The sequence below is a fragment of the Drosophila takahashii genome, chromosome 2R (genome assembly GCF_030179915.1).
Source record: "Drosophila takahashii strain IR98-3 E-12201 chromosome 2R, DtakHiC1v2, whole genome shotgun sequence".
NCBI lineage: Eukaryota > Metazoa > Arthropoda > Insecta > Diptera > Drosophilidae > Drosophila > Drosophila takahashii.
Window position 1 is genome coordinate 24,151,268 of NC_091679.1, and position 14,258 is coordinate 24,165,525.

At 39.0% G+C, this 14,258-nt stretch overlaps 3 protein-coding genes across 4 annotated transcripts; all 3 read left to right on the top strand.

The window, feature by feature from the left end:
* The first annotated feature begins 3,124 nt into the window (after nucleotides 1-3,124).
* LOC108067568 (cilia- and flagella-associated protein 161) lies at nucleotides 3,125-4,443 on the top strand. Of its 2 annotated transcripts, none has more exons than XM_017156650.3 (4): nucleotides 3,125-3,367; nucleotides 3,429-3,975; nucleotides 4,040-4,144; nucleotides 4,206-4,346. In XM_017156650.3, the coding sequence occupies exons 1-3, from the start codon at nucleotides 3,272-3,274 to the stop codon at nucleotides 4,093-4,095; spliced, it is 699 nt and encodes a 232-aa protein (XP_017012139.1). In that variant the 5' UTR covers nucleotides 3,125-3,271; the 3' UTR covers nucleotides 4,096-4,144; nucleotides 4,206-4,346. The 2 variants fall into 2 exon arrangements, with proteins under 2 accessions (XP_017012139.1, XP_017012138.1); XM_017156649.3 differs by having other exon boundaries at nucleotides 3,127-3,367; nucleotides 3,429-3,944; nucleotides 4,206-4,443.
* Nucleotides 4,444-4,583: 140 nt separating this feature from the next.
* On the top strand, nucleotides 4,584-5,754 carry LOC108067566 (trypsin-1). Its single transcript, XM_017156646.3, has one exon. It carries the CDS (start codon nucleotides 4,948-4,950, stop codon nucleotides 5,719-5,721), a length of 774 nt encoding a protein of 257 aa, XP_017012135.2. The 5' UTR covers nucleotides 4,584-4,947; the 3' UTR covers nucleotides 5,722-5,754.
* Nucleotides 5,755-6,707: 953 nt separating this feature from the next.
* LOC108067567 (uncharacterized) lies at nucleotides 6,708-9,107 on the top strand. The gene is made up of 2 exons (XM_070213775.1): nucleotides 6,708-6,917; nucleotides 8,418-9,107. The coding sequence occupies exons 1-2, from the start codon at nucleotides 6,742-6,744 to the stop codon at nucleotides 9,034-9,036; spliced, it is 795 nt and encodes a 264-aa protein (XP_070069876.1). The 5' UTR covers nucleotides 6,708-6,741; the 3' UTR covers nucleotides 9,037-9,107.
* The last annotated feature ends 5,151 nt before the right edge of the window (nucleotides 9,108-14,258 follow it).

Below are 14,258 nucleotides of genomic sequence, written 5' to 3' on the forward strand. Positions count from 1 at the left end.
TTTCGGCTGACCCTGCGAATCGATTTCGAGTAACCGGTTGAGGAGAGCGACTCGACTGCAGTTACTCCGGCCTCTCTATAGAAAATGTATACTCTTTCACTCCCGCAAATCGTGTGCTGCTCACGTGAGCACACTCGCACTTTCTGGCAATTATTAAATTAATCTCTCGCCCGCATGAGAGACACATGGCGATGGGCGAAAGAGACGTTTACGATATTGACAAATTGACAAGCCTCATAAGGAGATTTATAAGGGGGGACTTTAAAAACCCAGTATTGACGTCAAGAAAAGGCTATGGGCATAGGAAAAGTGATACAGTGGAGCGACGAAACAGCTTTAACAACTTTGACTTTTATAAAGTTTCTTCTGTTTTCCCTTAACACTAAAACAAAATATTTTTTTAAACAGAAAAACATCCAAATCAGATGTTCTAACAAGGTGGCTGCACTTATTTATAGTACAATTGATTTCTCCTCAGTGTACCAATGCTCCATAAACCGACTGTGGTCAGCGATAAGACTAAGGCCAGTTCTGTTCTCCAGGTAGCCAATATCAACTGATTTCGGGTCTATAAAGAGTCGTAAAACACAATCTTGACCAGCAGTAGTCAGCTTCGATGTATAATATAAATTGTCCCGCCCATTCATGTGGCCATTAACTTAAACCGGGGAAAACTTAGTCACATGATTTCGGATTGTGGTTACCGGATTAGCCCAACAACGGACTATGTATAACCTTTCAGAGATCTCTTATCACCGGAGCTATAAGTATGACAGGTTCAAGTGCCATTCAATTGCCCGTGCCAAATCATATTTAACTGATCCCTTTCAGTGGCTAGTGCCCGCATTATCTTGTCATTAATTGTATTTTGCAACTTGAGATAGGGCAGAGCGTGTTTTGGTGACGGAATTGGGGGATCGATGAAGATATTCCAGCGCCACATTAGATCTGCTAAGCTTTTTGGGGCCTGTCGTTTGACGCAATTAATGACGGTTTGGATTTTCATCTTTCTTTCCAAGATAACGAATCGCGTTTTGTGGCCTGCAAGGGAATAGATTGCATGCTCTCAGGTGCAAAACAAAGAAAAGGAATTCCATTTGATTATTGGGAATTATCTTTGATGAAATTCCAAGTGATTTTCCACTGAATCAAACGTTGAGTCATCTAATTGAAGAGATTGGAAATCAAGAAATAACAGTGCCCCATTTTAAAAGTTAATTATGATTAACTTGCAATAATAATACTATCTTATCAGAATTATAACACTAGACAATACTAAAATACATTTTTTTCTGTTTGGAGTATCCTAATACCAAAAATAAACTTTAAAAAGGCTGTACTTTTATTTGAAAATTAAACAAGTTGAACAATTCTCTAAGTAAGAGTTTAGAATATTTCGGTAAGCGTAAATTCAGAAATTTGTAGGTCCAATAAGACAAGTTATTTATTTTATTTAACCTGATGACAATTTATAGAGTTTCTATATTTACCGAAGAAATATGAGTGCATTATGTTTACTATTACTTATGTAAAAATATACATTTCGCAGATCTCAGGCATACTAACTTACAAGATTATTCATATCACTATGGAGAAAATACTTTTAATCTTTATTGGTCAAGCGGAACGTTTCAGCTAAAACTAGTTGTGAATAAATTAACTAGATTGCTGTTTAAATCGGTTCCACTTACCATTTCGCTACCAACTACTACCATTTCTCAAACTTCAACGGCCGGATGATCACGTTAGCGATACATTTGTTACCAAAACTTTTAACTTTAGGAGTGGTGGTGGGCTATATATTTCTACCAACACCATATCCCAAGTCCTTGGACTGTGGAATTAATGCCACAAGGTCGTACTGTTCATCCCGTTGCGAAGAAACCTGTCAATACAAGTCTCGCGGATGTCCTCCAAGAATTTGTGGAGGCCCCTGTGTCTGCCGGATTGGTTATGTAATCGATGAAAACAGATCACTATGCGTTTTGAGGAAAGATTGCCGGGAGAAACAGGTGGAAGTGCCCTCCTACGAAGTGAGCAGTGTGAAAAACTTTGGCTCCAACTACGGACCATAAGTTCGACACTTGTTTGCTATCTTTTTTCCTCAACCTGAAAATGTGATCTAGGACATCGTAAATTCTGGTGCAAAAAAATATGAAATAAATCAGTGTCAAGCTGAACATTGGATGTCTCGATTAGAAGGCGCGCCCTGTAGCGGAGGTAAATATAGTCATAAAACTTGGAGCCCCGGCGACAATATCGCATATAGCCCCCATTGCAATCGAGTGGCTAGATAAGAAACGTGCCGCAAATCGGCCGAGCTGCTCGCTCACGTTCACGTGATGTGCACGCCGATCCAACCAGCCAGGTACATCTACCCACCGGCAGGTAAATCAGCAACAGGTAAAACCACAACAACCCACCGACATCGGCGATAATGAATAACGAGCACAATTAACAGCGGGCGATGTGCTAAATGTTGATACAAATGGCTTATCTTGTCACCGATATTTGGCCCAGACAACCGGGAGATTTGCTAATGATCATGGGGCGTCGGCCAATAATGTCTCTTCCAAGATTGCCGACTCCTCAGCGCCAAGAGTCCGACAGAAATGGACTTAGCAGAGTTGGATTACAGCAAACATGGCCAATCATCGCTGTTTGAGTTGTCGGAGAGCAGCAAATAGCTAACTTTGTGCACGGAAATGTGTGCCAGTGCAAAATATTGGATCTGACATTACTCATACGCCGTGTGTGCTTTGAACAGATAACATTTGCCTCGGATGCCTAAAAGTAGTCTTCTGTTTCGTAATGTGATGAAATTGCAATTAGTTCCCAGCAAACAATTTCAATAGCGGAAGAGTCGCTAGCTCCTCTTGAAGATTATTTTGATATCGCATTCAGATTGCTCTCAATCAGCAACTAGCAGCAATTTACTCTTCAAAGAGTCGCCTAAGACTCTTTTAAAGGAGTCACTAAAAACTCTTCTGGAAGAATCGCTAAAGTCTCTAAAGTGTCCCAGGAGACTCTTCCCGGCGATTCAATAATCGTCAAATAGTTTTCAGGTAAGGTGCCGATAGGAATATTTTGACCTATTCAATCTAGTAACCATTTAGTTTTCCTACATTACCAGCCCAAAAAGAACATTTAGAACAACATTTGTATTTAAAAACTCCACATCGATATCTACAATTCTTGGCTTGAGCCATATATTATTCCTTAATTTGCAGTTGAAAATTATTTGCTTTTTCGGTCCTGTAAACATAGCAATATGCCGTGCAGAGTGGGCGACACGGATTCTATTTCCGCTCGTTTTCAGCCTAGTGTCAGGATAGGAAATTGGGTGGAGGAAAATTGCCTAGAGGAGGTTGAGTACAAAATATGCTCGTATATAATGTGTAAGCAATATTAGCACTCCCGTTCCTTAGGACAAAATTGTGAACTTCAAGAAACAACGCGATCGAGGCGAACTTCTGGTGGAGAAAGCTCGCACTTTGTATGATAATTTCCACAAGGAGGTCGTCTTGGCTGCCCCCAAACAGACGATAATTTTCGGGGCTATTGTGCAACTAATGCCCATCTATATGAACATCAGTGACATGGACACCTCCGATCTGAATGCCGCTTTGTCGGTGGTCATCAACGAAAAGGTGGTGCGAAAGAGCCAGTCAATCAATGAGGACTGCGAGCTGACTGTGGCGCCCTCGAAGCGACCCTGTGTGCGAAACTCCTTCAAGATAGTCAGTGGAGATGGTCGGGATCGCACTGGGGAGAACATCAAGTATGGCCAGCGATTCCAGCTGCAGTGCATGGCCTCGGAACACGACCCCATAGTTTTATACAGTGGGCCCAAGCGGTGCAACCTTCAGCAGGGCGTCAATGCCACCTATTTGTCGCACAAAAACGGAGAACTTAACCTGAACTTGGGGCTTGTGCATCGCAGCGTAAGTTGGGTATTCCTTAATGGGAAAAAAAGTATAGAAAACCCTCTAACATATTTTATTATTTAATTAACAATTGACTAAATCTGAACATTTAGAGAATTATGTGTCCCGACAACGATATACCCCTGGCCTATACGAATTGGTTTTGTAGACACGTTGATCCAAAACAGCGTTTTGAAAGCGAAGGAGAAGATATTCCTGTAAACTTATATTAAAATTATCCTTGTCCTGAAAAATCACATTTAATATCTCTAACTACAGAGCAATTCGCCCTTGGTGATTGTACACGGAACTACAAATCGAAATCTGGCTGCTGAAAATGTTTTAATTCAAACCCTGTTTGGCCCAGAATTCCTGGTATCCGTACAGAACTATCGCAATATATATAAGCACGAGATCTGGAAGAACGTGTGGATGATCAGCAATGGACATCAGACTGGATCAAAATCATCAAATTCTTCGTCTCACTAAGTTCTTACAACTGTAAATGCTTAAAAAATTACATATTCTTAAGAAAAAAACCGCAGCGCTTTGTGAACTTGATTTGTAAGTGGCGGAAATTTAAATTTCGCACATAAACTGCGACGAGTCGAGCCCCTGCTGTGTGACCTACATAGAAATTGGCATTTGACGGGTTAATTTGAAGAGAAAAAACTGGGACGGTACTTAAGATAATTTTAAAAAGCTATTTACACCTTGGAAAGGCTAGAAAATATTCGTAGATATTAAATTCGGCAAGAAAAGGAATATTTAATTCAATATATATACTGAAATAATCCCCTATTGTCCGCATATACCACATTACCTTTATTTTTGGCTTCCCAAAATTAATAAAGTGAGCTAACAATCAAAATAATGACCCCCCACCTAGTACCGCACTTATCGGGGCTTCTTCCCACACAAAAGTGTGCCATTCGGGCGATAAAACAACTCAAACGTAACACCAAACAAGACCTATAAATAGAGAACAACTGAACCGCACTCAACACACTCAACCCTTGAAATGTCTTCGGTTAACAATCTAGTAAAGCTTTCAATCCTTCTCCTCGCCGTGACTTTTGTTCTCGGCGAGATGGATATGTCGGAAGAGTCGCGGATTATTGGAGGCCAGTTTGCAGCACCAGGACAATTTCCCCATCAGGTCTCCCTTCAACTGAATGGTCGACATCATTGCGGTGGTTCCCTGATCTCCGAGACGATGATCGTGACAGCTGCCCATTGCACCATGGGTCAGAATCCGGGGCAGATGAAGGCCATCGTGGGAACCAACGATCTGGGTGCCGGAAACGGTCAGACCTTCAACATTGCCCAATTTATCATCCATCCGCAGTACAATCCGCAGAGTCAGGACTTTGATATGTCGCTGATTAGGTTGAGCAGCCCGGTTCTGATGGGTGGAGCTGTAAGGACCATTCAACTTGCGGACTCGGACTCAAATTACGCGGCCGATACGATGGCCATGATCAGCGGTTTCGGCGCCATCAATCAGAACCTCCAGCTGCCCAATCGCCTTAAGTTCGCCCAGGTGCAATTGTGGAGCCGAGACTACTGCAATTCCCAGAACATCCCCGGCCTCACGGATCGCATGGTGTGCGCAGGACATCCCAGTGGACAAGTTAGCTCCTGCCAGGGAGATTCCGGTGGACCGCTGACCGTCGATGGCAAGCTTTTCGGCGTGGTGTCCTGGGGATTCGGTTGTGGGGCCAAGGGACGCCCAGCGATGTACACCTATGTGGGTGCCCTGAGGTCGTGGATCAAACAGAACGCCAATGTGTAAAAGGAAATATCAAAACACCATATAATCGTCATCAATAAAAACAAAAGCAACATTTCAATTCTGTGTTTTATAAAAACTAAATCATTGAATCACAAATTTACGAAAAAAAACCTTCAAAGTTGTCACTATAATAGCTTTCAGTATGTAACAAATTGAAAACATATTCCATATTTTTCGAAAATGTAACATTTTATATTCAAAAAGTATACCATTCTGTTATGTATTCATGTTACTCAACGTTTTATATCCATTAAGTTCGTTGATCAACATGAATAAATTTTTTTCCGCCCAAAAGTTATTCCAAACTCAAGATTTTGGAGAACTTTCCAAAGCACAGGGCGATTTTTTTCAGGATTAGCCTACATTAAGCAGCTAACACAATAATCTAAAGTATTTTTGACAACATCTAATTTCTTTTAAGGACTTATGTAAGTTTTTTTTCGAAAAATTCTTATACATTTAAATTTCTCTTTGCCTTGTCACATACTCCCGGATTAGGCAAAAGAATGCATAGTTTGCTACAGTGCGCACAGTTATACGTCATAGTCCCGATAAGGTTTTGCTGATAGCATTGGTTGATCTTACCAGAGACGTGCTCTCTCAAGCGTTTAAATATAAATAATAAATTTATGTGGTTTGTGGCTAATGATTATTACCCAACAGGATAAATAACTGTTCGAGTTTAAGTCTGACCGAAAACGGACCTTATTCACACGAGCCCCATGCGAGTTTCAAATAATCCAGTCGAGCTCACCTTCAAGGTCATAACCAATTTAAAGCTGAATATAAGTCTCTCGTTTGGCCTCTCTTAATAAATAACCAACGCATTAGAACTAAAGGTGTTTCTCTTGCTGCCAAATACGAATAGCGCTGGTGGTATCATTGCGTGCTCTTACTGTGCCGCTCTGTTAAGAGGGTAAAGCCAATATAAGGTATGCGTTCTCTCCAAACATCAACAAAAATATAAATAAAAAACATATTCGCAGTTCCGCGCAGCTCATTGAGGCAGGGAACAGCGACATGGAGAGTCAAAAAAACAGCAGCGCGGATGACACAATCACTAAAGCTGACTCATCGCCGGCGTTGAATGTGCTGTGTTCTATATGCAACGAGTTTTTCTGTGCAAACGCCATTATTTGGTCCATCAACAAGTGCGGCCATGTTTTCCACAAGAACTGCCTGTCGCGATGGCTGGCTACACTCAAAAAATTTTTTTTCCTAAATTTTAGAAAATCGCCATAAAATGAAATTTTTTCTTAATCTTAGAAAATTTTCTGAATTTTAGAAATGGTTTTCTTGAATCTAGGAAAAAAGACCATAAAAACAGAATTTTATGAAAAACCTTTCTAAAATTTAGAAAAATTATTTTTTTTCTTAAATCAATGGTGTTTTTTCCTAGTTTGCTCTCCAAAAGTTTTCCTAAATTAATGGCGATTTCGCCATTAAATTAAGAAAAAATGTACTTCAGCCCTTCCTATAATCTAGAAAGTCGCCATAAAAAATACGGTAAATTTTTGTAAATTTTAAGAATTTTTCTGAATTAAAAAAAAATGTTTTCTTGAAAACAAAAAAGTAGAATTAGAAAATCACCATAGATTTAAGAAAAACTTTTTGTATTTCTTTTATGCTTCTCACTCTTTCTTTGAAACGAAAAAGAAGAAGACAAGGGGTTAGTCCGCGGCGCGTTGCGACGACAGTTTTGCCGTATGTATGTATATGTTTATGTGTGTTTGTGCGTATGATCGAGAATTTTCTTGTGCGTAGCTGTAACCTTTATTGCGTTGTTGTTTTGGAAATGCAGTCTCTCGCGAGAGAGTTGCTTGCGTTGCGCTGCATTTTGAACCCTTGTGCTCAGTTTTGGATGAGCATTCAAAGTAATAAGTTTGTGTTGAGCCTATTTAAGAAAGTTAAAGTGCGATCCCTCTAAGAGTCAATTAATAGGTAAGCAATTTAAATAAATTTAAATATAAATTTGGTAAGTGTGTGAAAATTTATGGTAAGCAAAGGCCATACTATTGCAGGCCGCAAATACTATCCTTCTCTAATATTCATTTTTATTTTCGATTGCAGGAATAATTTCGATTTCAGGTATTGTTGATAATTTGGCAGTAAGTAAATTTTAATAATAGGTAATATATTAAATACCTACTTAATATTAATATTAATAATTTTTATCTTTTTTGTTTTCTTTTCTTTTTTCTTTTTTGTTTAGGAACTATTTATAATGTAATTTTTATCTTTTTTTGTTTTCTTTTCTCTTTTTTCTTTAGGAAATATTTATTATCTTATTTTTATCTTTTTTGTTTTGTTTTCCTTTTTTGTTTAGGAAATATTAATAATTTTCTTTTCATCCTTTTTATTTTCTTTTCTCTTTCTTGTTTAGGAAATAAAATAGTAAAATAAATATGTATACATTTTATTAAAATAAATAAAATTTTCTGAAAATAAAGAAAGTCATTTCTTATTTTAAGAAAAAAAATTCTATTTTCAAGAAAAGTACTTTCTGGATTTAAGGAAATTTTTCGCAATTTTATGGCAATTTTTCTTGATTTTAGAAAAGTATTTCTGCTTTTCAGAAATTTTTTTCTAAATTTTAGAAAATTCCTTTCTAAAAAATACGGTAAATCGCCATCGACTGAAATTCATGGCGAATTTCTTGATTTAATGGCGATTTCGGGCTGTTTTTTTTTTGAGTGTAGATCCCTCACCTGCCCGCAGTGTCGGTCGCCCTGCCACAAGCAACTTGTCTCAAGACTTCATTTAAACTTTGGCCCAGTCCCGGAGAGCTGTGACGGGGGGCCTAGTGAAATAAAATACTACAAAATGGAGACTCATTTTCAGTGGGTGCCCATGAGCCTGGATGCGGATGACGGTACCGAGGATCCGTATGAGCCTCCCGAGGGAGCCCTTCAAAGCGGAGTCAACGAGAACGGGAATCCCTCGTTTGTGGCCCGAGCCTATTTCAATAACGATCGCCTGCCGGTCCATTACGTGCCGAGGGAGAAGGTTGCCTACGGAGGGTGGGACGGAACTGCCTATGCCTTAACCGATGGTGTGGAGGTGCTGACGCTTAAGGATTGCGATTACGAGTGGGTGGATGGTCAGGATGGCACCTATCCGGAAGACGCGCTGCCCACGGGCTATTCGCATTGGGGCGAGGTCACCTACACGGGACGCGGTGAATATCAAGGAATCATGCGGCTGGGAAAGGTGCATCCCTCCTTCAAGAAAATATTTATACCACATCAGGGTCAAGAAGTCGGAGTCAGGTCATACGAAGTCCTGGTGCTCACTCCACGCCATGTTACTGAATGATTACTTTATTTGTGTACCAATTAATAAGTGTGTTAGGTCCAATGCCTTTTAAAAGATAATAAAATTAGTTTAAAAAAAAACCAGAGAGAACGCTATAGTCGGGTTGGTGTCCCGACTATCTAATATCCGTCACTCAGCGAACGCGGGTTGGTGTCCCGACTAATAATCGTAACTCAGCTAAAGGGAGTGCGAGGGAGATAGATATATGTAGATATTTTGATTGCGTATAACTTTTTAATGAATGGTCCGATTTGAAAAATGTCTTCTACATTTCGATAGGTATAAATATACACAACAAAATTGCATTTATACTTCTCGGAAAACCTTTAAAGATGTGGGCGCAGGACCCATTTTAAAATCGTTAGTGGGCGATTGTGGGCGTTAGAGGGGGCGTGGCGCTCGGCTAAAATAAAGCCAAAGAATATGTGTGGAAAATCTCAACCTTCTAGCTTTTGTAGTTTCTGAGATCTCAGCGTTCATACAGACGGACAGACGGACAGACAGACAGACAGACGGACAGACGGACATGGCTAGATCGACTCGGCTAGTGCCCCTGATCAAGAATATATATACTTTATGGGGTCGGAAACGCTTCCTTCTAGCTGTTACATACTTTTGCACGAATCTAATATACCCTTTTACTCTACGAGTAACGGGTATAAAAAATGTTCAAGCTTCATTATACAGAGCAATACGGAAAATATAACCACAGCTTGGAACCTGAAAGTTCTCATCAATGCGAGTTAAGCCACATACGGCGTTCGGATAAACTTTCGTTTAGCTCCAACGCGCGATTTTGTTCAAACTTTCCATATCGACGTATTTTTTGGTTCTGATTACTGGAATAGTCAAAATCTTGCAAAATAACGGTTAACGGTATTCAACACTTTGTTCGTAAACCTAAAGGTTTTCGAAAAAATGTAAAATAAGTATTTTTATAGGTAGTGGACATTTAAAAATACTTCAATATCCCGCCATAAAAATGGCGTCAAAGAGTTTTCTAGTGATGGACCTAGTCAGGACCCAAAATAACGTAGATACTGAATGTTTGGAACAGATCGGGAGTGGGAGCTAAACGGAAGTTCACCCAAAATGTATTTTGAGTATACAAAAAAAGTTTTAAGTCAATCAGACAAAAACTTTAAAAAGCAAACGAAATTTATTTTTCCGCTTGCGCAAGAAGTTTAATCTGTTAATATCAATGGCCGCGTTCAGCAGACCAACATGATCACTGATCACTGATGGATTTCTTACGATAGTTCTGCTGAACGCACATGATGACTGATCATGGTGCAAGAATTATGCAACAGTGATCAGTGATCAGGTAGCGTAAAAAAAGTACGCCACCTTTCCTTGATACATGATACATGGTTTGTGACATGTATCGATAGTCAAAATATCGAAACTTATTAACATAATAATTTAAAAAAAAAACCATCCACCATCGGTGGATTTCGTTTTAATTGTTCAGCCATTTTTGATATTTATGTATCCACGATAGCTGCTAGCAGTGCTGCAGTTACGGGGGCGGGAAAAATATATATATTTTTTAATTGCGCGCGCAATATTTGATATACCTTTTACTTTTACGTCATCGAAACGTTTCATGAGCGTTCAGCAGAACAAACTTGAACACTGTTTACTGATCCATCAGTGACAAGTGAATATGGGCAATTCGGCTGACTTTGAACATTTTCCGTTTTTAAGATATATAAAAAAAACCAAGACTTTCGCACGCGACACCAATAGAATTCAGTTAATTTCATAGTGCTCCTTGTTATTTCTTCTTTAAAATGTATTTAATTTGATTACGAAATATTGAGTGGTTAATTTTTTATTGGCATCGAAGTGACTGTCACACGCTACATGTCGCTCGCGGCAGTTTTTTCCGTCATTTTCTTAGGTGGTTTTTCTGTAACCTTAAGGTCAAAAAAACCGTTTAAGAGGAACTTTAAAAAATACCAAAAAATTTACTTTTGTGTATATATCAGGTATTGTCCTAGACAATTATCCAAGGATACTCAAATTACTTAGCTTAGTTGAGGATCCATCTTACTAGAATCAAATATCAGTGCAAAATCATATAGAAATATGTTTTTTTAAGTTTCACGCTTTTTGGCTTGGTTACATCCCCAGAGAATTGCCCATATGTTGTTCTGCTGAACACGGCCAATATTAACCTAGTATTTTTTATCGATATTAACGAAATCGATACTATAACTATCAAATCGATAATTGTAAACACGTTAGGAACATCTAAGGTCGAGAGCTTTTTCGACAATTAGTTGTAATATCTAAAATGCCGAGGCTAACAAAAGTTTCTAGAAGCGCGGGAATACATTTAAAACTGTATTTAAACAGATCAACGAAATCAAATAAGTCTGCAAGTAAAAACTAAAGAATAAATCTAATACGAAGAGTGCATCCTCCCAAAAAATTAGTTTGCTTATTTGTATAAAGGCACTTCAATAATAATTAATATTTATACTGCAACTTTAAACAATTATAGCTTTTGTACAAATTATCCGATTAGAAGTTTATCACCGATCGCCGAGTATTTTAATTCAAAATGCATTAAGGCCGACAAGTCTGGTATAATTTTTCAAATTTTCTTTGTTTTAAATTCTTTTTATTTTCACGTGAACATGTCGTTCACACTCCCGCTGCGGTTCGTCACTACGGGGAATAGCGTTCACTGCTATTTTACAAAAACGAGCCGTGGACGCCTATCGCCAAGGAGGTGGCCACCGGACGTCGCAACGGTGGCAAGACGGCAGCGAGGGGCAACGCGGCAGTAGGGATGAGCGAGCAATGGTAGGGTGGGCAGACCAGGACTTCCGGATCTGTTATGCGATATTATGATATCTAGTGACATTCTTTATACTGTGAAAGGAATGATTATATTGAAATAAAAACAACCTTTCCAGTTGAGTTCTGTACTTAAAATGCTCTTCTTTGTTATGCAATAAGAAACAAGAGAGAACGCTATAGTCGGGTTGTTGTCCCGACTATCTAATACCCGTCACTCAGCTAAAGGGAGTGCGAACGCTGTGTCGGGTTGGTGTCCCGACTAATAATCGTAACTCAGCTAAAGGGAGTGCGAGGGAGATAGATATATAATTTTTGATTGCGTATAACTTTTTAATGAATGGTCCGATTTGAAAAATGTCTTCTACATTTCGATAGGTATAAATATACACAACAAAATTGCATTTATACTTCTCGGAAATCTTTAAAGATGTGGGCGCAGGACCCATTTTAAAATCGTTAGTGGGCGATTGTGGGCGTTAGAGGGGGCGTGGCGCTCGGCTAAAATAAACTTGCGCTGCGTAGGAAGCCAAAGAATATGTGTGGGAAATCTCAACCTTCTAGCTTTTGTAGTTTCTGAGATCTCAGCGTTCATACAGACGGACAGACGGACAGACAGACAGACAGACAGACAGACAGACAGACGGACAGACGGACATGGCTAGATCGACTCGGCTAGTGACCCTGATCAAGAATATATATACTTTATGGGGTCGGAAACGCTTCCTTCTAGCTGTTACATACTTTTGCACGAATCTAGTATACCCTTTTACTCTACGAGTAACGGGTATAAAAATAGGCTATTGGAAATATAGAAATTATTACTTGTTTTGAACATGTAAAATTACCGAACATGTGGTTCAAAAAAGGATATGTTTTGTATTCATGTACAGTGGCTCACAGCTTATTTCAACCACCTGCCAAAAAAAAAATTCAACAACTTATAAAAGCTAAACCAAGCCACGTATGAAAATAATTTGAATGCACGATTTTGATGTTGTTTCTAATTATTATTTTTTAGCATCATATAATTTTAATATTTTTTTAAACATTTTTAATGTAATTAAGAACAAAAAATCAACAAAAAATAAGGCCACAGCTTATTTCAACCAAGTACTTTCCCGCCTTGGAAATCAGCGTTCCAATGCAATTTAACGGTTCTTTTTTTTCTATGCTTTGGTGTTTACATTCTAAGTCTGATCAAGTTTAGTCGCGTCAAATTTGTGCATGGATCACTCACGCATAATTAGTTTGGCAAAATGGGACCGCGTACTACGTTGGATCAGCAAGAACTTGTCCTAAAACATTTTAAAAACGGACATTCTCGCAGGAAAATTGCTGAGATGGTTGGGTTGAGTGATGGGACAGTCCAGAGCAGCGGTCGGCAGCGCCCTATTAAGTGAGCATAGGGGTTTGTTCTGCCGCCGCGCTGCTCGCACATGTATAACGTAGAACAGCGGTCTGCACACACACATCGATGAGCTGCCCAGTGCAAATTACTCACACAAATATAAAAGAAAAAGTCAACGTATGTGTGTGCCGACCGCTGGTCCAGAGCATCATCTATCGCTTTGTACGCGAGAATATAACGCACGACAACAGTTAACAGTCAACAGTTAAGCACGGCGGAGGAAGTGTAAAAGTGTAATGGTTTGGGCCTGTATGGCTGCGTCAGGAGTTGGGAACTTGGCGTTCATTGAATCAACAATGGATAAACATCTTTACCTTGATATTTTGAAGTCAAATTTGCACGAAAGCGCCGACAAGCTGGGCATTCGGGAAGATTTTCGGTTCTACCAAGACAATGACCCGAAACATAAGTCGGGCATTGTTCAAACCTGGCTTGTTTGGAACTGTCCGCATGTTATGCAACCGCCGGCTCAGTCTCCAGACATGAACGTTATCGAAAATTTGTGGGCCGTTTTGGATATAAACATTCGAAAACGGCAAATCTCGAACAAATCTGATCTAAAAACGGCCTTGATTGAGGAGTGGTCGAAAATCGGGCCAGAAGTTACCAGGAAGTTGGTGGATTCCATACCAAAACGACTACAAATGGTCGTTGACAACAAGGAGGGGCACAAAAAATATTAAAAAGTTGTAAAATATCATAAATCATTTTATAATTATCATTATACCTAACTGGTTGAAATAAGCTGTGGCCTTATTTTTTGTTGATTTTTTGTTCTTAATTACATTAAAAATGTTTAAATAAATATGAAAATTATATGATGCTAAAAAATAATAAATAGAAACATAACATCAAAATCGTGCATTTAAATTATTTTCATATGTGTCTTGGTTCAGCTTTTATAGGCTGTTGATTTTTTTTTGGCAGGTGGTTGAAATAAGCTGTGAGCCACTGTATACCAAATAAAAAGTTCAAAGCTTAAGAAATAAAAAAAAATGTTCAA